Genomic DNA, 21,700 nt, shown 5'->3' on the forward strand with positions numbered 1-21,700 from the left:
AGCTTGACACAGGACTTGATCCCATGACCCTGGGATCATGACCAGAGTTGAAATCAAGAGTCTGATGCTCAACCGACTTAGCCACCCAGGCACTCCCAAAGAGTATCGCTTTTGATGTTAGAGTATATCTGTAGGAATATTTTCTAAATGTGGAACTATGAGGTCAAAAGCTATAGATATCTGTGATTTTAATTGGTACTGCTAAGGTGAAGTGAAATCTTGAAGGGAAACCCCAGTTTACAGAAAGGTAGAGTTGCTTTGGAGAAGGGATGGAAAGCTTAGAACTTTATATTCTGGTACCTCTTCTCCTGTAGCTTCTTATGAACCTCTGTAGAACTGGGCTCCTTCTGGTACAGACTAAAAATCTCTGGTCTTCAGGATGGAAAAGCAATAATTGCTTCTGGGGTGCACCTGGCTGGCTCAGGTGGTAGAGCATGTGACTCTTAATCTTGGGGTTGTGAGTTTGAGGCCTACATTGGGTATAGAGATTACTTAAAAATAAAATCTTTAAAAAAAATCTTTAAAAAATTGTGCTTTTTTAAAATTGTTTTTGTTTTAGGGAACTACACTAAATATGAGTGCATTAAGATGAGAATGGGTTTTAATACTTTGCTATAAAAATATAAAACCCTGAGTGAACTTAAAAATCACAGTGTCAGGGGGTGCCTGGGTGGCTCAGTCTGTTAAGCATCTGACTTTAGTTCAGGTCATGATCTCACAGTTCATGAGTCTGAGCCCCATTTTGGGCTCTGCGCTGCCAGTGCAGAGCCCGCTTGGGATCCTCTGTCTTCTTCTCTCTGCCCCTCCCCTGCCTGCGTGTGCACGTGCTGTCTCTCTTTCAAAAATAAAATAAACATTAAAAAAAAAAAAATCACAGTGTTAGTTGGTTCTACTTCTACTTACTGGTCATAAAACTGCTTGAGACCAAGAGCTGTTGTTCTGTGTCCTGGAGTAATTGTTGACCTGTTTGATCGTGACAGTGTATTTTTGACTATTCTTCACTTGGTTCCCTTGCCTATTAAGTTGAATTAAAGATATCTCTGAGTTAAGTATAATTTTTTGTTTTAATTCCTCTGAAGTGATTTTTGTCAGTAGTAATCATACCTGCATGCCTCTGTTGTTATTGAAGTATTGCCCCGGAGGAGAGCTGTTTGACTACATAATTTCCCAGGATCGCCTGTCCGAGGAGGAGACCCGAGTTGTCTTCCGTCAGATAGTATCTGCAGTTGCTTATGTGCACAGCCAGGGTTATGCTCACAGGGACCTCAAACCGGTAAGTGACTATCACAGATGCTCACCTGAGAGTTCAACATCATTTACCAGTTTTTACTAGTGTTCTACAGGTTCTTTCTGTTTAGGGTCTATCTTGGCTTTGCTTCTTTTTTTGTTCCACTGATAATGTATCACTTTTCTTTCTTTTCTTTTGACTGCCAGTAGGCTTTTTTGGATCTACCTAATTGTTGATATTCTGTATGTTTGTCAGTTGTGGGTGACATTATGAATGTCTTTGTAATCAACTGGGGAATATAAACTTCAGGATTTTATCTCTAGGAAAGAAGAGTTTTGAGTATTTTCTTTGAGAATATTGTCATTGAGTATTTTCCCTTTAATACTCTTTTCCTGACCTCATCTTCCTTTAATTTTAATTCCATTACATCTCAGAAAGGAATAGTTCAATGGAATGAACAGTCTCTAATTTTCAAGGACAGAATGAAAATGCAAATACTTTTAAGTCTGCAGGCTCTGACTAATATGGATGGTAGTGAACATGGGTTTTATGTTACTTGGTATTAGGGCCAGGAGTCTAGAATTGGTTGACAAAACATGGCAATGTTACTTTCCTTTTGCCTCTGTTTATATACAGCCCTCTGATTTGAGCTCATTCTTTTGGTTTGGCACACGTTGTGTTTGCTTGTAGTTGAATCTCAGGGTACCACAGAGGGGATGGTTTATGCTGAAGTGTCTCAAGGGGAAGCAGAATAGTTCTTGCCATTCCTCCTCTTTCCCTTTCCTTACTTCTTGTCATTTCATTCTTTTTTAGTGATTTTCATTCTGTTGTTCCCAGGCTGCTTGGTATAAACGATCTTAAATCTTATCTATTGGTTTTGCTGCTGCCTGGACTGCATCACACAGAGCCTCCAGCAGCAGGGCCTGCAGGCAGAGAATGTAACTGTGACAGAGGGCTTTAGAAGAGTGGAAAGTGCTTATTTTATGGAAGCAGAGGTCTGCGTTACATTTACTGAATTTGGAAAAGTGTAAAATATTTATAACTTTGTTAGTGAAAAGCTAGATAGCTCTGTTGTCATCAGCCAGCTCCATTTGCATCATCCTCCAGCTTCTGTTGAATATCTAAGATGGCAGGCCTGTCTTATTGCCAACGTGTGGTACAAAGCTCAAGATGTCTGTAACCTTATTGGCCAAACTCGAGGAACACCTTTATTCATCAAAGAAGAAACAATAGGGGCGCCTGGGTGGCTTGGTCGGTTAAGCGTCCGACTTCAGTTCAGGTCATGATCTCACGGTCCGTGAGTTCCGTGAGTTTGAGCCCCGTGTCGGGCTCTGTGCTGACAGCTCAGAGCCTGGAGCCTGTTTTGGATTCTGTGTCTCGCTCTCTGTCTGCTCCTCCCCTGTTCATGCTCTGTCTCTCTCTGTCTCAAAAATAAATAAACGTTAAAAAAAAAAAAAGTAACTGCTTTCTAAAAAAAAAAAAAAAAAAAAAAGAAACAATAGAATGGGAAGGCCAAATAGATGATCCCCAGTCATCCAGACTCTCAAGTTCATTAACTATACAACCAAAAATCAAAAGTGCAGCAATATATGCCTCTTCAGAAGTATTCATAACTGTTGAGGTAAAGGGGAAGAGAGGAAAAAAAATCTCTGAAATTCCAACCAAAATATATTGTTTGTATCTTTTCATTTTTGTACTTTTTATAATGTTTGCTTTAGTCCTGAATATATATATATTGTATAAAGTATTTCCCCCCCAAAAGATGTCACTCCTTGAATAAAGTCCCACAGAATACTCAAGTTTACTTTCTATTTTTAAAAACTTACTATGGCAAATACTCCGGAAATAAATGTCTTATATGTGGAAAAAATAAATCTTGTTCATTTAGAAACTGTTTTTAGAAATGGCTAGAGGTAGGATGTGATATAAGGAAGTCAATATACAGTTATGAAAATATCTTTGTTTCCCCAGGAAAATTTGTTGTTTGATGAATATCATAAATTAAAACTGATTGACTTTGGTCTCTGTGCAAAACCCAAGGTAAGTACAGAAATAAAAATGTATTTATTTCCTTTGTAAATATACCTTTTTAGGGTATTATCTTGCACTGGCTTCCACTTAGCCTTTGTTGAGCGTGGTTGCATCCATTGAGAAGAATGTTAAATTGCATCCCCTTTAGAAGTTCTCTAGATGATTCGAATAGGTAGCCAAGATTGAGAACCACTGCTCTAGGTCCAGGGTTGGCCCTGCTGACGCCCCCATGGATGTGCTGTGAGAGAATTTGCAGTGCTGAGGTGACATGAGGTCATTACAACATGAATTCTGAATTGATTCTATGTTTGCAGTTTGAGTATGTTGCCACTAGGTGAAGCTTTTGTTCATTTAGATAGGAGTTTTGGGAATTTAGTGCAAATCTATTCTTTGTTATCCAAATGGTTCTGTAACTAATGGTTACGTTTTGAGAGACAATCCTCTTTCCTTATAAAAGAAGAAGGAAAAAGTCCATATGCACTATTAAATATATATGGGTATATATTTCCTTAATTTGTAGCCCACAGTTAAGTACTGGTGTTCTCCAGCGTACCTTCTCTTTGAGGTGACTTTGAACTTTACAGCTGCGCTGTCTGCAGAGCTCCTGTGTGACTGCCTGTTGGAGGCTTCCTCCTGAGTTCTCTAATGATGGTACTCACAGTCTCTAAAATGAGCTGTCTACACTCATTAGGAATGTTGAAATTGCAGACCTGTCTTAGCCCTTTGTAGTCCCATGATTATTTCCTGCCCCAATCAGAATTAGCTAAATGCAAAGGGAAGCAGATTTTGCCCCTTCAGCTGAATGTCTGATTCTTTCTGATTTTCCTCTTCTTCCCTTGGCTCTTCAGAGATTGTCAGTGGAGCCTTGTGTCTGGGAGCCAAATGCCCTATGGCATTTTTTTGATCGGCAGTCGTATAAAGATAAAACATACTTTGAGCAGATAAACTGGTTTAAGTCATGTTCTCCACAGGAGGCAGTGGAGAAGGTTTGTGACAGACTCCATTAGCTTTTATTTATGGCTGCCACAGATTCGACCCACACAGACACCATCTGAGAAAGCAGCCTTGGCTGGGAGAGGATTGCCTCTGCTTTCTGCTGAGAAGTTCACTTCTGGGCACGTTGTTGCAGTTGTAAATGAAATTTCGCAGTTTCACAAGTCATTTGCCAGTTGTAGGACTACACAAATGTTGGGTAGTCGTATCATGTTCGTTATGTCTTGATGTTTCTGTGCGAGAGCAGAGGATGTCGAGCAGATTCTCATTTTCACAGATCTGGAAGTTCAGGTGTTTTTTGTGTTACGACTGGGTCTACAAAACAGACTCCTAAGGCACTGTTCTATGTAGCAGATTCCTCTCTTCCCTCTAAGGAAAGAGAAACTTTTCTGTATTTGTAAAGATTTGATATTGGAGATAGAGTCCAGGAAAGAAATAGTCCTTTTTCTTGGAGTACTTGGGAGTGGGCAGACATGGGTGCTTGGATGTTTGTTAAACTGATTATTTTGTGAATGGATGTCTAGGAGAGTATGAACCTGACTTGATTGAGCTAAGGGGAAGAAGATTTTGTTCATGCCAGGTTGTAGTGGTATTGGAAATCCAGAGAAGAGTAAACTACACGTGTTTGCATGCATATAGCATAGTATGGGGTTGGCTGCACAGAGTCTCTCATTCTTTGAGATAATTCTTCATCTAGTTTCTCTCTGCTTGTGCCAAAAGAATGTTTATCAAGGTTTCAATTTCTTCAGGGCCGTAATTAAGGAGTATTTCATTTTTTCTTGTTGGCAGGGTAACAAGGATTACCATCTTCAGACATGTTGTGGGAGTCTTGCTTATGCAGCACCTGAATTAATACAAGGCAAATCATACCTGGGATCGGAGGTAATTATTCATTGATTAAGTCAATATGTAATCAATATACATTTATTGGTGACCTGTAGTGAGTCAGACATTGTGCACTGGGGTATTACAATAAGGTAAGAAATAATCTTGTTAATCAAAGAGTTCAGTTTATTCAGAGAGTAAGACTTAAAGTAACACATGAAATGAATAACTTGCAATAAATATAATAATATATATTATACTTATGAAGCAAAGGTATATTTCTGGTGTCCTTGTTTTGGTTACTTTCATGTTAAAACAATACGTAGTTTAGACTGGTTAGCCCAGCCAGGTAGAGCACAAGGCCAGGGTTGTAGCCTCAGTTTTCAGAGATGCTTCCTGGTTAGCTCTGAGAAAACTTGGACTTTGTTCATAGCCAGATAGTTATCTGAGGCCAGCAGGCCTTTGCAGAAGGCCCAGGCTCAGAAGGCCTGGGCACAGCCTGTTTTACCTACCATTAGCTACTGCGAGCCCATCAGTCCTTTCTGTTCTGTGGAGTACTAATACTGCTAATATTAGTATTATAAGACAAAGTTGAGTTATCAAAAGCTCAGGAAATGCTGGATTGAATAATTTTTTTAGTTCAGGACATCTCTAGATCTTTAATATGTTCTCATCCAATGTGATCCTCTGGGAGGGGAGCATCATAGATAGCAGTTGGCCTTGATTTTACCTGCCTACAGAGTCCATTTTTTTATGTGCTGCATCTTTTGGAACTAGTGTTATGTTGGAGAAACCTTGACAAATGCCCATTTACTTAATTGTAACAAGAGAAGATGGGAACTGACTTCTTTTGGTGATTTTTGATGTGGATATAATCTCAAACTTACAGAACAGTTGCAAATATGGAATGAGGAACTTCTGTATACATTTAGTCCTATTCACAGTTGTTGGCATTTTTTTTCATTCTGTTTGCGTTTTCATTCTCTTTCTATGTTTGTATATATGCATATTCTTAACCAATTAAGAATAACTTTTAGACATTATTCCCCTTTATCATTAAATACTATGTATATATTTCCTAAAAGCAAGGGCTTTCTCTTTTATACCTACACTATAGTTATCAAAATCGGGGATTTAATATTGATACAACTTATTTAATTCATAATTCATAGTCACGTGCTGTTAATTGTACCACTAGTGTCCTTAGCTATATTTTCCCTCCAGTCCAGGATTCAGTTCAGGATCACGTATTGCTCCTTTGGCCTGCTTTTTCATTTTATTAAAAAAAATTTTTTTTGAATGTTTATTATTTTTGAAGAAGAGAGAGAGACAGAGTGTGAGCAGGGGAGGAACAGAGAGAAAGGGAGACACAAAATCCAAAGCACACTCCAGGCTCTGAGCTGTCAGCACAGAGCCTGACACGGGGCTCAAACTCACAAACCATGAGATCATGACCTGACATGTCCGACCTGACAAGTCAGACGCTTAGCTGCCTGAGCCACCCAGACACCCCATCCTTTGGTCTTCTTTAATCTGGAAGAGTTCCTTATCCTTTATCTTACTTGACCTTGACATTTGTGAGGAATCCACTTATTTTGTAGAAAGTATCTCAATTTGAATTTATCTGATGCTTATGATTAGATTTAGCTTATGCCTTTTTGGCAGAAATACCACAAAGGTGATATTGTGGCCTTCTCAGTGCATCATAGGAAAAGGAACAAACTTTTACTGAGCATTTATTATAGTCCTGGAATCATGCTAGATCCTTTTCTTGTTCAGTTGTGGTATAAATACATATTACATAAAATTTACCATCTTAATTTTAACTATCTTAACCATTTTTAAAAAAAAATTTTTTTTTTTTCAACGTTTATTTATTTTTGGGACAGAGAGAGACAGAGCATGAACGGGGGAGGGGCAGAGAGAGAGGGAGACACAGAATCGGAAGCAGGCTCCAGGCTCTGAGCCATCAGCCCAGAGCCTGACGCGGGGCTCGAACTCACGGACCGCAAGATCGTGACCTGGCTGAAGTCGGACGCTTAACCGACTGCGCCACCCAGGCGCCCCTATCTTAACCATTTTTAAGTGTACAGTTCAATAGTGTTAGGCACATTTAGGGGCACCTGGGTGGCGCAGTCGGTTAAGTGCCTGACTTGGGCTTGGGTCATGATCTCATGGTTGGTGAGTTTGAGTGACGCATCAGGCTCTGTGCTGGCAGCTCAGAGCCCAGAATGTGCTTCGGGTTCTGTGTCTTCCTCTCTCTGTCTGCCCCTCCCCTGCTGATGCTCTGTCTCCCTCTCTTTCTCAAAAATAAATAAATAAAAAAAAGAAATAGTGATAGGCACCTTTATATTGTGCAAGCAATCTCCAGAGCTCTTTTCATTTTGCAAAATGCAACTCTATACCCATTAAATAATTATTCTATTCTTCCTTCCTCCCACCACTGGCAGCTACCCTTCTACATTCTGTCTATATGAATTTGACTACTCTAGGTACCTTATATCGTGGAGTCCTACAATATTTGTCTTTTCGTGACTGGCTTATTTCACTTCACACAGTATCCTCAAGACTCATACATGTTGTAGCATGTGTCAGAATTGTTTTCCTTTTTTTTTTTTTTCAAACATTTGTTTATTTTGGGAGAGGACGTGCGTGTGCACAGGGGAGGGGCAGTGAGAGAGGGAGAGAGAGTCTCAAGCAGGTTCCGTGCTGTCAGTGCAGAGGCTGACATGGGGCTTGAACCCACAAACTGTGAGATCATGACCTGTGCCGAAATCAAGAGTCAGATGCTTAACTGGCGGAGCCATTCAGGCGTCCCAATGCTAGATGCTTTTTATAATTTTCATTTAAATGAAATCCAAAAATCCTTTGGAGTGAATACTGTCATTCATTTCATTAAGGTAAGAAGTTGAAGAAACTGAGGCTCAGAAATTAAGTGCCTTCGCAAGGTCACACACCTGGTAAACAACAGGTCAAGATTTGAACTGAGGGAGGCTTTACTGCATACCTGTACATTCTCTTTCTCTCTCTCTTCTAAATTATATGGTAATTTTTTTAAATAGGCTCCACACCCAATGTGGTGCTTAAACCCACGACCCTGAGATCAAGAGTCACATGCTCTACCAACTGAGCCAGCCAGGCACCCCAATAATTTTTAATAGAATTTTAAAAGCATATTTAACCGCTTTTATTTTAATTTTTTAAAAGTTTATTTATTTTGAGAGAGAGAAAGAGAAAGAAGGAGGGGCAGAGAGAGAGAGACAGAGACAGAGAGACAGAGAATCCCAAGCAGGCTCCATGCTGTCAGCACAGACTCCCCCTACACTGACTTGATCTCATGGTGTCATGAGATCATGACCTGAGCTGAAACCAAGAGTTGGATGCTTAGCCAGCAGAGGCACCCAGGTGCTCCTTTCCTTATCTTTTTGTTTAACCTCAGATATAACCTCTCTGTTGACCTCTTCTTGTGGCATTTGATGAGGCCATGCTAGCCCAGTATTTCCTGTGCAGCCTCTTTGCTTTGAATTGAACACCCTGGTCAGGGGTGCCATACTATCCAGGCTGAATTTATAGATCAATTATTTGACATCTCTGAGTCGTAAATAGTTAATTTCTGACCTCCTGCAACTGGGAAGAAAAAAATGGGAAGAAAAAAATGAGGTGTTTGCCTAAAAGTAGATCATTCACTTGGGGCATCTTAATGATTTGATGTGACTTGGTAGACAGGACTAGGCATTAGATTTGGGTTACTAAGTATAGGTATTACTTAGATGTGATGCCGCTTGAGTTATTTTAACTCTTGTTTCTCTCCTCTGCCTACCCCTCCTGCCTTAAAAAAAAAAAATGCTGCTCTTTTTACCTCTTAAAATTTTCCTAAGTCTTAAGTGATAGTGGGAGCTGTGATTTCTCCTCAGTCAGCAGCCGTGTCATTATTGACTAAGGCCAAATACGCTTGAATTAGTAGTTCGTGCTTAGGACTCACGGGACACATGGATATCTTATACAAAGGTTAAGCTCCTTTCTGGGATTTTGAGATTTGTAGGGGTGTTTATGCTGGCAGGCTAATTTCTAGCTTCTATATTTGAGAAGTCAATCGTTGAACTTTATTAAGTTTTCTTTACGTAGAGAGGAATTTACAACACAGCTTAGTTACATTTGTAGATTATCAGTAGTAAATTTTAAGGCTTGTTTTGACATCCTCATGCATGTTTATATAACCCTCAACAGCACTACAGAATTGTCTTTCAGAATCAGAGACCTGGCCTCATCTCCTTTCTTTTTTTTAAATTTTTTTTTTTAACATTTATTCACTTTTGAGAGAGAGAGACAGAGGGTGAGCAGAGGAGGTTACAGAGAGAGAGACACACAGAATCTGAAGTAGACTCCAGGCTCTGAGCTGTCAGCACAGAGCCCGACGTGGGGCTTGAACCCATGAACTGCAGATTCATGACCTGAGCCCAATCAGATGCTCAACCAACTGAGCCACCCAGGTGCCCCCTCATCTCCTTTCTTATCATACCCAATCCAGCCCAGCCAACTGGGAATTATTTTCTATTGAACATTACAATCCAACACTGGGAGAGAGTGCACTGAACTAAAATTCGGGAGACCTACCTGGGTGGCCTGCCATTGACTGGGTGACTTTGAACAAGCCTTCCTTTCTGGGCTTTAGGTTCCTTGTCTGTAGAATGAGCAGGTTGAATTGGATGATCTCTGCACCATTTTTCAGCTCTGTGAAGATTCTGTTAAGTGTACTGTCGCTTAATATGTCTGTAATATGTTCTCAATTTTTAAAAAAATATTTCTTTCTCCCACTCAGGCAGATGTTTGGAGTATGGGCATACTCTTATATGTACTTATGTGTGGCTTTCTACCATTCGATGATGATAATGTCATGGCTTTGTACAAGAAGATTACGGTGAGTGTTACAAGGCATGCGTAGAATTTCACTGTAACAGTTCTGTTAACTATTTGCTTCTATTTATAAGGCAAAAACAGGCAGAAGTAATGTATGCTGTTAGAAGTCAAGATGGTGGTTACACTTTGGAGGAGGGGAGTGACTGGAAGAGGAGTATGGAGGGGGATTCTGTTCTTGATCTGGATGTTGGTTATGTGTGTGTATTCAATTTTTGAAAACTTGCCATGGTGGACCCTCAATACATATACTGTTCTGTATGTATATTGTACTTCTGTAGTAAAATGCTTAACAGAACAAAAACAAATGGGAACACAAACATGGAAGATGATTTTTCTGGTAACAGTTTTTACTTTGTATCCTGAAATGATACCTTAGTAAGTTACTGTGTTAAATCACATTTTTCTGTTGGGTTCTGATAAAATAAGAAACTGCTTCTTTTTGAAGGTAACATTTGGCTTTAAGGTTTAATAAAACCATAGTTAAGAGTGCTGTAGGCTTTGTTAAAATCATATATATCAGAGACAGAAAGATTTGTGGTTGTGGGGCTTGGGGATGGAGTGGCAGTGGGGAGTAACCCTTAATGAACACAGGGCTTATTCTGGGGGTGATGAGAACATCCTGGAATTATATGGTGGTAATGATTGCACAACTTTATGAATACAAAAACTAAAAATCACTGAATTGTACACTTTTAAAGGGTGAATTTTATGTTTGTGACTTAAATTCAATTTTAAAAACCCCTCAAAGCCATATATACCAAGGAAACAGTAAAATTCATTTTAAAGATTTAACATTCAAAGCAAGCTAACACAAGATATGTAAAGAGGAAGAAAGAACACCATTTTGTATCCCTGGCAAACCAGGATCAGACCAACAGGGCAACTTCTCTGTGTGTGACTTGAATTCAGTTCTGTTGAACAAATGTTTCCTGAAGGTTTTCTTTGTATAAGATACTGGAAGGCATGAACAAGAATCTGTGAAACTTGATCATTGTCCACCGGGGCCTGATTTCTTGTTGGAGACAGATACAAGGCTATCTAAAAAGGACAAAGGGTCAGGGATGCCATATTATTACAGAGATATAAATGAATGTAATACAGGAATGGGTGAGGGGTTTGGGAGAACATGTTAGAGGAAGTGAGGTTTGAGCAAGGCTTTCATAAGGGGTAGAAGCGCTTCAGAAAGTGCTTCAGAAGTGGGAGAGAGCATGTTTGGTAGAGTAGACAGTATGAGCAAAGACAGAGGATAGGAGAAGCATGGGGGAAGATGGTCGGATATTTTATGTGGCTGGACCACTGGGTCTCTAGCACCCTTTAGGTAGGGAGACTACCTAAATCAACTCGCATTTTGGGGACACAGTACACTGAATTGAAAGTGGTAATCCCAGTTGGCTCATTGCTTGCCCTATAGAACAAGTTTAAAGGCACTGAGTTCAATCTTCAATTTTTAAATTTACTTGACTTAATAGTTGTTTCCTATATCCCCTTCTCCCAGAAAAACCTTTAAAATCTATGCCAAAATTAGAAATGGAATTGTAGTAGTTTCAACTCCTCGAAGGCTAGGAGTTCTAATTCTGCAGAGTCAAACGGAAGTTAGGTCGACATAGCTGTTACCACTGCTTTGGGGAACTGTGTGTATATGCTTCTTCTTGGGAAGGAGAGATGGATGAGGCAGGAGGCTGGAGGCCAGCTTCCTGGGGCTGGCTGGGGTAGCCAAGACAGCCTGTATTTCCTCCCATCCCCTCTCAAGAAGCCTCCCCTAAGCTTCGCAGGGTAGCAGTTGTCGCTTTGGCTGAACTCGCTCACTGTGGCCGCAGTTCTGACTACACAGAGCCACACCCTACTGTGTCAACAGCAGGATATGGGAGAGAGTAGCGGTAGGATCGCTTTGTAGCCTCAGCTTGCTTTAACAGAAGTAGAGTGGGAAGGAGGCTGGTCTTTGGGCAGCTCAGCAACAATTTTCCAGTTACGCTTTTTCAGAAAAATATTAGGTTGGCCTCTTCAATTATTCACTCTTTTTGCTACTCTTTTCTGTAAAGCAGAGCTATGTTTCTCGCTCTGAAAATAATTTTAGTATTATAAGCTACTAGTATATTTTACTACACTCTTTTTTTGGGCATTCCATGTCAGAGAAATAAGCTGACAGACAAATTTCTCCAAAGATGAACTGGAATTGGATCTGTTAGGTGGTGGAGCATGAAATCTTACACCTTTTAGAATTCTAGAAAGTGTGGGGACACATAATCATAGAATTGCACTGTTGGAAAGGATCTTATAAATCATGTTTTCTCACCTCTGCTTTTTGTTTCATATTTAAATCTTGACTAAAACATCTGCCTTAGCTTTGTCCATGTAATTTCTCTCAGGGTGGGGGAAGCCTTAGATACTGGATGTAGAACGGTGGTTCACAACACTGGCTGCACATTAGCCTCTCTTGGCGTGGGCTTTAAAATATATTGGGTCCAGCCCTCAGAGCAATGAAATCAGAATCTCATTGGTATTACTAAAATCCAGGATCTCTGCTTTCTGTCTGTGGCCAGAATTTGGCAAGTTACTTTGCCTTTCTGAGCCTTAGTTTCTTCCCCTATAAAATGGGTAGAATGATAGTTTTTATGGTATAGCGTTGTTAGGGTTAAATGAATGAAGCCATGCACAGTATTTAGAGTAGTGCTAAGTAAATGTTAGCTAGTATTACTAACATACCTGTCTAAATTTGGTTTGCCAGTATTTTGTCCAGGACTTAAAATTTGTTCAGAGATTAAGATGTACTTTTCTTCCTCAAACTATTTTATTTGTTTGTTTTTGTTTTCAATGTTTTATTAGCCACATAAAGTTAATTGAAGGGTTTTCTCCCTTTTACTGTTTTTTTTTTTTTTGGCGGGGGGAGAGTTTAAAATTAGTACTTTTAGTTCCTTTGGTATCTTATGGAATGTGCTTGTAAGTCCATCTCCACCAGGGTCTTCTTTATGGGAAGCTTTTGAAATAGCGTCTAAGTCTGATCAGAAACTTTCCAGTGGCTGCTTTTTCATCTCACTCCAAGTATAAGCCACAGGTTGCGCTGTAGGCTGTAGGCTTCATCCCTTGTGAACTGGCCTCCTATTAACCTCAGTGCCCTCATCACCTACTATTCCCCTCCTCACTTGCTCCGTGTACCTGTACTCCTTGTTTCTTTTCTTCCCTCAGTGGTTACTTGAATGTGCCAAGCATGCACCTGCCTCAGGGCATTTGCACTTGCTCTTTCTTTCACCTGAAATGGTTTTCTCCCATATGGTTGCTTTGTGCTCTCCTTTCCTTCAGGTCTCTATTTGAATGTTCTTTAATTAGAAAGGCAACCCTACACTGTATATTAACTAACTTGAATTTAAATAAATAAATTTAAAAAAATAGAAAGGCAACCATTCATGTGTGTTTGTTTGTACTTTTGTTAGTTTATTTCTTTTTTTATTCATTCATTCAGTATTCTTTCAACTTTTGAAACAGTTAGATATTTATTGAAAACCTAATCTGTGCAGGCATTTTCTAGATACTTGGGATATATCACTGAGTAAAACAGATGGAAGATCCCTGCCTTCATGGAGTTTACATTCTGGTGGTAGGGATATAGAAAAAAACAATAAACACACTAAATAAGTAAATTATATTAAAAGATGCTACTTGCTTTGGGAAAAAGAAAAAAAATTGAGCAGGGTAAAGAGTAATCAGAACAGATTGGGGAGGTATGGAGGAAAAGGGGGGCAAGTTGCATTATTAAATATTAAGTAAGGTGGTCAGAATAATCCTCACAGAGGTGAGATTTGAGCAAGACTTGAAGGAGGTGAGAGTGTCAGTCAGTGGATATCAAGGAGGAGAATGTTTCAGGCAGAGGAATTGGCAAAGACCACTAGCTAGAAGCACCTACTGTAGTCCAGGGAGGGCAAGAGGGCTGGTGTGATGGACTGAGAAATCAGGAGAGTCGTAGGAAATGAAGTCTCAAGAAATAGGATATCCAATTGTCATTGGGCTTCATAGCATGTCATAAGGACTTTGGCTTTTTCTCTAAGTGAAACAGGGAGCCATTGGAGGAATTTGGGCAGAAGGGTGATGTCTGGGTTAGGTTTTAATAGGATCATACTGGCTACTGTAGGAAGCAAAAGAGAACTAGGGAGACCAGTTAGGGTATTGTAGTAATATCCTACAGATAAGAGATGGTGGTGAGAATGGTTGGATTCTGGGTTTCTTTTATATTAAAAAATGTATTTAATTTAAAATGTAATTAAAAAAAATTTTTTAAAGTTTATTTACTTTGAGAGAGAGAGAGAGAGAGAGAATCCCAGATGGGCTCCATGCTCAGCACGGAGCCCAACATGGGACTCAATCCCACAACTGCAAGATCATGACCCTGGACCAAAATTAAGCACTGAACCACCAAAAAATTATTTTCGCTTTTATTTTTTTAAATGTATTTATTTTTTTTAATTTATTTATTTTTGAGAGAGAGCATAAGCAGGGGAGGGGCAGAGAAAGATGGAGACACAGAATCTGAAGCAGGCTCTAGGCTCCGAGCTGTCAGCCCAGAGCCTGACGCAGGGCTCAAACCCATGAAACCGTGAGATCATGACCTGAGCCAGAGTCAGATGCCCAACCAACTAAGCCACCCAGGAGCCCCCCAAATTATATTTATTTATTTATGTATTTATGTATGTATGTATTTTTAATGTTTATTTATTTTTGAGAGAGTGAGACAGAGCATGAGCAGGGGAGGGGCAGAGAGAGAGGGAGACACAGAATCAGAAGCAGGCTCCAGGCTCTGAGCTGTCAGCCCAGAGCCCGATGTGGGGCTCGAACCACAAACCATGAGATCGTGACTGAGCCGAAGTCAGACGCTCAACCAACTGAGCCACCCAGGTGCCCCCAAAATTATTTTTAAATTAACAGAGTCAAATTTACTTTTTGTGTATGTGTACAGGTCTACAAATTTTAACATGTATCTAGATTCATTTAACCACCACCACAGTCATGACACATGTTTAGACTAGTCCATAGTCTTTTGAAGGTATAGGTAACATGATTTGCTGATAGATAGGATGGGAGAAATAACCTGAGCGATTAGAAAGTTGGAGCTTCCATGAACTGAGATGGGGAAGACTCTTGGTAGAGCAGGTACAATCAAGAGCTCAGTTTTGGACACAAAAAAATGTGCCCAATTTGTCTAATTTCTTGAAGTTATTGGTATAAAGTTATTTACCTGTGACAGAGTATCAGAATTTTATGTACTTTTTCTGCTTATATTCATATAAGGAATTATGTATTTTATCTCTTTATGCTATTCCCTTTCCAGTTTTTTCCCACAGATGGGAGCATACAACAAACACTGCTCTGCATCTTGTTTTCCTCCCTTCCCAGTGGGTCTTGGAAATCATACCCCTTCAGAACAGCTCAGAATAGAATCGAGGTATATACATGTACCTTAATTTTTTTAACCAGTCCTAGGTTAATGGACATTTAAGTAATTTCCAAGTAGTCATTTTTTGTACATTGTGAATAGATCTGTAAGAAAATTCCCTGAAGAGTGTCTGGGTTAAAGGGTATGTGAATTAGTAATTTTGATAGATATTTCTAAATTGCTTCCTGATGAAGTTCTATCAGTTTTAGCAATAGCATGAAAATGCATGTTTCTCTATATCCACATCAATAAAGTGTACCTTTTTTTTTTTAAGTTTCTTTATTTTTTATTTTTATTTTTTTATTTATTTTTGGGACAGAGAGAGACAGAGCATGAACGGGGGAGGGGCAGAGAGAGAGGGAGACACAGAATCGGAAACAGGCTCCAGGCTCCGAGCCATCAGCCCAGAGCCCGACGCGGGGCTCGAACTCCCGGACCGCGAGATCGTGACCTGGCTGAAGTCGGACGCTTAACCGACTGCGCCACCCAGGTGCCCCTAAGTTTCTTTATTTTTGAGAGAGAGCAAGAGTGAGTGCATGCACAAGTGGGGGAGGGGCAGAGAGAGAGGGAGAGAGAGAATACCAAGTAGGCTCTGTGCTGTCAGCTCAGAACCCAACATGGGGCTCAGTCTCACAACTGTGATATCATGACCTGAGCCAAAATCAAGAGTTGGATGCTTAATCAACTGAGCCACCCAGGTGTCACTGAGGCTAATTTTTAACAGTAATGTGCATAAGTCTGTATTTCAAATAGTCTTGGTAATTTCAGGGTTTGAGACAACTTGTTAGATTTGTTTAGGTCTTTTTTTTTTTTTTTTTTACTTTGTGTTTTGGCTGGTGGGCTCACACTAACCATTGAGGTGTTAACTCTGGTAATATTCACTTGTGCTTATATTCCTAGTCTTTAATCTGTGGGTTTTTTGTTTTTTTTTACAAGAATCTTTATAAGCCATTTGGCTATTTTGTGAGGATTTAGTTTAAATTAAGTACTATGATCTGTAATTAATTTAACTGGGCTCAGGTAAAGCACAGTACTTTGCAGTATATGGAGAGTGGTGCAAGATGGAGCCACTCTCTGTCTGATGTCATTCTCAGTCAAGGAAGAATTACCATATATTATAGGTTATATAGGACTAGTGAAGGTGCCAGTGCCAAATGATATAGCAAATATTAATAAAGAGTAATTTTTGTTTTTAGATAGAATATGAATATAAATAGAAGTCCTAATTAGATAGAATACGAATATAAATAGAAGTCCTAATATACTCTTTCCACATCTTACTGTATCTTTTTTGTATGTAAATTTGTAAATATTCATTGCTTACAAATAGTATTTTGTCTTGACTTTTTTCCATACCATTATTTATTTAGTTATTTTTATTGAATTATAATTGGTGTACAATATTATTAGTTTCAGGTGTACAACATCATGATTTGACCTTTGTATACATTGCAAAGTGATCACATCAATAATTCTAGTTATCATCCATGACATACAAGTTAATACAATATTATTGCCTGTATTGCCCATTTTGTACATTACATGTACTTATTACATGTACATTACATGACTTATTTTAAAACTGGGAGTTTGTACTTCTTGATCTCCTTCACCCATTTTGCACTCTCCCTCAAGCAGCTCTCCTCTCAGGCAACCATCCATCTATTCACTGTATCGATGAGTTGGGGTTTTGTTTTGTTTTGTTTGTTTTGTTTTTTAGATTTAAGTAAAATCATACAATGTCTTTCTCTGACTCATTTCATTTAATGTAAAAACCTCAAGGTCAGTGCTGTCACAAACGGCCAGATTTCATGCTTTTTTATTGCTGAGTAGTATTCCATTGCATGTGCATGCACACACACAGACACACACACACACACACACACACACACACAGACACACACACACACACACGCACTCTTTATTCATCTGTTGATGGGCACTTAGGTTGTTTCCATATCCCTGCTATTTGCTAATTGCAAATAATGCTGCAGTGAACATAGGGGTACATATATCTTTTCCAATTAGTTTTGTTTTTGTTTTCTTTGGGTAGACACCCAGAAGGGGAATTATTGGATCATGTAGTAGTTCTGTTTTTCATGTTTTGAGGAGCCTCCCTATTGTTTTCTATGGTGGTTGCACCAGTTTATATTCCCACCAACGCTGCACTTTTTTCTACATCCTTACCAAAGCTTGTAATTTCTTGCCTTTTGGGTAATAGCTATTTTGACAGATGTAAGGTGATATTTCATTATGGTGCATGTGCACTTGAGACAGATGTGTATTTTGCTGTTGTCGGATAGAATGTTCTATATATGTCTGTTAGGTATATTCAAACAACAAATGTCTGTTGTTCAGATCTACAGTTTCCTTATTGAATATCTGTCTTTATGATCCACCCAGTGATGAGATTTGGGGTATTAAAATCCACTACTATTGTATTTCTGTCCATTTATCCCTTCATGTCTGTTAGTATTTGCTTTATATATTTAGGTGCTTCAGTTTTAGATGCACAAATAGTTCAATTGTTATATCCTTTTGTTGGGATTGACCTCTTTACATAGTGTATCTTCTTACATTCCTTCTGGGGTGCACATGCCCCACCTTTGAAGACCACCATTCAGGGAGAATGGATGGTTGACTCTATATATTCTTTTTTTTTTTTTTTTTTTTTTTTTTAAGTTTAAGAGAGGGGGGAGGGGCAGAGAGACAGGGAGAGACAAAATCCTAAGCAGGTTCTGCACTGTCCATGCGGAGCCTGATGCGGGGCTTGAACTCACGAACCATGAGATCGTGACCTGAGCTGAAATCAAGAGTTGGATGCTTAATCGACTAAGCCACCCAGGCACCCCGACCCTATATATTCTTTAGTAGACCCTCAATTAATGTAATCCCTCTCAGCCAAATTATTGAGTGTGTCAGTAAATTAGGGATTATCGTCCCTGGAAATTTCCTGAAGTTATGGCTATGCTAAGGGGAAAAGTGACTGTCAATATAACCAGGGCTAGGATTGACATTCTTTTGTGAACATGGAGTCTTCTAAGGATACTTGGATTCATGATAATGACTGTTTGGGAATTTCAGTAAGACATTATGCCATAAAGGATCACTACAATGATTTTATCCAGGAAAAGGTTTGAATTCTCACCTTGGCTGTTCAAAGTCTTAATAAAGATATCTGACTTTGAAAAGTCTAATTTCTATATACTCCGTAGATAATACACCTAGTAAACCAAAATGAGGTACTGTATGGATTTACCAACTACAAACTTTAGTTTTAGAATAATTATATCTCTTCTTTATAGTGATGAGTATACAAGCTGTAATCTTTGATTTGCAATGTTAAAACGATGTAATCCACATGTAAGGACATTACTTGGCAGGAGGGCATGCATTCAGCTCTTCCAAGTAATATCCAGCCATTAAGGGCAAGTTAAACAGAAGAGGTAGGTGGGCCAAGGATTGAAGGGGGGATATATTGTTGTCTTATCCTATTGGAAAATACTGGTTGATCTGTCAGGAAATTTTTCCTACGGACCCTGACTCAAGTAAGTAGCATGATGCAAAATCCTTACAGATATGTGAATAGCTGGGAATCTGTGTTGCAGCTTAATTTATTCCTTTCTAGGGTGCTAAAGGCAAGGAAAGGTTGGTTGAAACTTCAATCAGTCTTCTTGGCCAGGTGATATAAAGTAGAGGATGGCAAACTATGCTACAAGCCAAGTCTGGCCCACCACCTGTTTGTTTAAATAAAATTTTTATTGGAACATAGCCATACCTATTTGTTTATGTGTCATCTGTGGCTGCTTTTGCACAACAGTGGTGGAGTTGAGTAGTTGTGACAGAGATTGTATGGCTCACAAAACCAAAAGTATTTACTATCTGTCCCTTTTCAGAAAAAGTTTGCTGACTCCTGGCTTAGTTGTAGTGACCTGTAGCAGAATGATCCTTCCCAGAGCCTGCCTGGTCTTTTCCTAGAAAATTGGTCTGAAATGCCCAGGCTTGTAGCTTATCAAGAGCTGACATTTAGTTAGTTCTTTTTATAGTGAGACATTTAGTTGATTGTTTTTATAGTGAAAAACAAAGCATATATGGTAAAATGCTAAAACAGTACTAAGAAGTATATAGTTAAACCCCAAAACATCCTGCTCACCTAGCCCTCTGTTTTCTTCCACAGAGACAACTAGTTAGAAATTTCTTCTATACGTTTATAAGAATTATTTGTACTTAAGCAAATCTTTATATATCTGTATATATCCTTTGGGATTATATAATCTGCACAGTGTATGGATCTTGCCCCCTCCTCCTCTTTAATTTTAATACTTTACTTTGAAGATTGTTTCATATTGGTACTTAGCAGCATGTGTAGGTTTTCATTGTTTCTTTAATGGCTGCATAGTATTTATTGTGAAATTTCCTTTATTCTAAGTTTGTGGACGTCATTTAAAAAGTTTTGTAATTACACAAGTAGTGTGTGAAAACATTCTCCCTATAAAGAACTAACACATCACTGGTAACTGAAGTTCTCTTGGCCTCTCACATAGGAAATTACAGTTAACACTTTGGTTCTTCCAGATGTTTTATTTCTATTTGTAGTCATTTATATTTTTTTCTTAACGTAAATTGTATCATACTGATATTATTTTACATCTGTCTTTACTCAATATTGTATGTGCCAATGTACATATAATATTAACTCATTTTTACAAATAGTTTAACCATTTTCTTGTTGAACATTTTAGGTTATTTTCTAATTTTTTCACTAATATAAGTGATGCTCAGTGAGCATCCCTGTGCATATCTTCTTGCATGTGCGTACTGAGTAGTAGAATTGCTGGATCCTAGGGTATGACATTTGAAAACTTAACAGATATTGTCAAATTGTGCTCCAGCCTTTTTTTCCCCACATTACACTTCCACCAGCAGTGGTTGAGAGTAGCTGTTTCCCCGTGCTGTCTTTAACATTATTATTTATAAAAATTTTGGATATTTATAAAACTTTTGGATCTTGGTCAGTTGAATGGGTGAAAATGGCATTTGATTTTTTTAAAATTTATGCCATCTGATGTTTTATTCATGTCTTTAGTAATTAGAGTTTGAACAGAGTTCCCATATATTCCTCACCCAGTTTTCCTGTTATTAACATCTTACATTACTATGGTACTTTGTTACAACTAAGGAACCAATGGTGGAATATGACTATTCACTAAACTGTTTACATTATTTCTGTTTCACTAGTTTTTCCCTATGTCCTTTTTCTGTTCTAGGATTCTTTCAGAATATCATATTATATTTAGTTATCATATCTTCTTAGCCCTCTCTGATCTGTGATAGTTTCTAGGGATCTTTTATTTTTATTTTTTTATTTTTTTTATTTAAAAAAAAATTTTTTTTTCAACGTTTATTTATTTTTTGGGGGACAGAGAGAGACAGAGCATGAACGGGGGAGGGGCAGAGAGAGAGGGAGACACAGAATCGGAAACAGGCTCCAGGCTCTGAGCCATCAGCCCAGAGCCCGACGCGGGGCTCGAACTCACGGACGGCAAGATCGTGACCTGGCTGAAGTCGGACGTTTAACCGACTGCGCCACCCAGGCGCCCCGGATCTTTTATTTTTAAATAAATAACGACTTATTTATTTTAAAACAAGTAATTTGTTGTCCTAAGACTTCTTACTCAATAGTCCATCACTTTCCTATTGATTTTAAAGGATAGTTTTATTATATATTGAATTTCTACATTTACTATTTTTCATGGTTTTTAATTTTCTGTCTATTTTTGTCTGATACATAATTATTTTAGTTGCTGTATCTTTATAATACCATTTCTTTAATGTCTCGTAGAATTAGCCTTTCCTTATTCTATTTTTCCTTGGTGTACTGTTTGTGCCACTTTGCATGTTTCTTAAATATCTCTAATCCAAATTGTCGATTAAAAACCTGAATAGAATAAGTGTTTTGAGAATTGGGTTTTGGTCTGTATAAGGTACACTTAACCTAGGTTTTGTGGTCTTATCCACAACGATAAACTGACTATTAATGCCTTACTGAAATTGAACTTTATTATGATGTTCCTCATTTACCAACTTAACTCTAAACTTGGCTTTTTTTTTTAAACCTGTCTGGACCTAAGTTTCCATACTGTTTATTTGCCTTTGCTTGCTGCTCTTTCAAGTTCACATTTATGTGGCAGCCATGGCATCGGTACCCTTGATTATTAATATATTATTGCACTGCTACAAGGTGAATGTATCAACACGTAATAATCTTCAGTGTTCTTTACATT

General features: G+C 38.6%; 1 protein-coding gene across 1 annotated transcript in view; it reads left to right on the forward strand.

Annotated features, from left to right (window-relative positions):
* Window positions 1–21,700, forward strand: part of MELK (maternal embryonic leucine zipper kinase) — a 92,217-nt gene that overhangs the window by 14,465 nt on the left and 56,052 nt on the right. Inside the window, exons 5-8 of the mRNA XM_043565613.1 lie at window positions 1,130–1,273; window positions 3,200–3,268; window positions 5,042–5,134; window positions 9,897–9,995. Coding sequence (XP_043421548.1) covers window positions 1,130–1,273; window positions 3,200–3,268; window positions 5,042–5,134; window positions 9,897–9,995 — 405 coding nt within the window. The remainder of the gene's footprint in view (window positions 1–1,129; window positions 1,274–3,199; window positions 3,269–5,041; window positions 5,135–9,896; window positions 9,996–21,700) is intronic.

Source organism: Prionailurus bengalensis, chromosome D4 (genome assembly GCF_016509475.1).
Source record: "Prionailurus bengalensis isolate Pbe53 chromosome D4, Fcat_Pben_1.1_paternal_pri, whole genome shotgun sequence".
Lineage (NCBI taxonomy): Eukaryota > Metazoa > Chordata > Mammalia > Carnivora > Felidae > Prionailurus > Prionailurus bengalensis.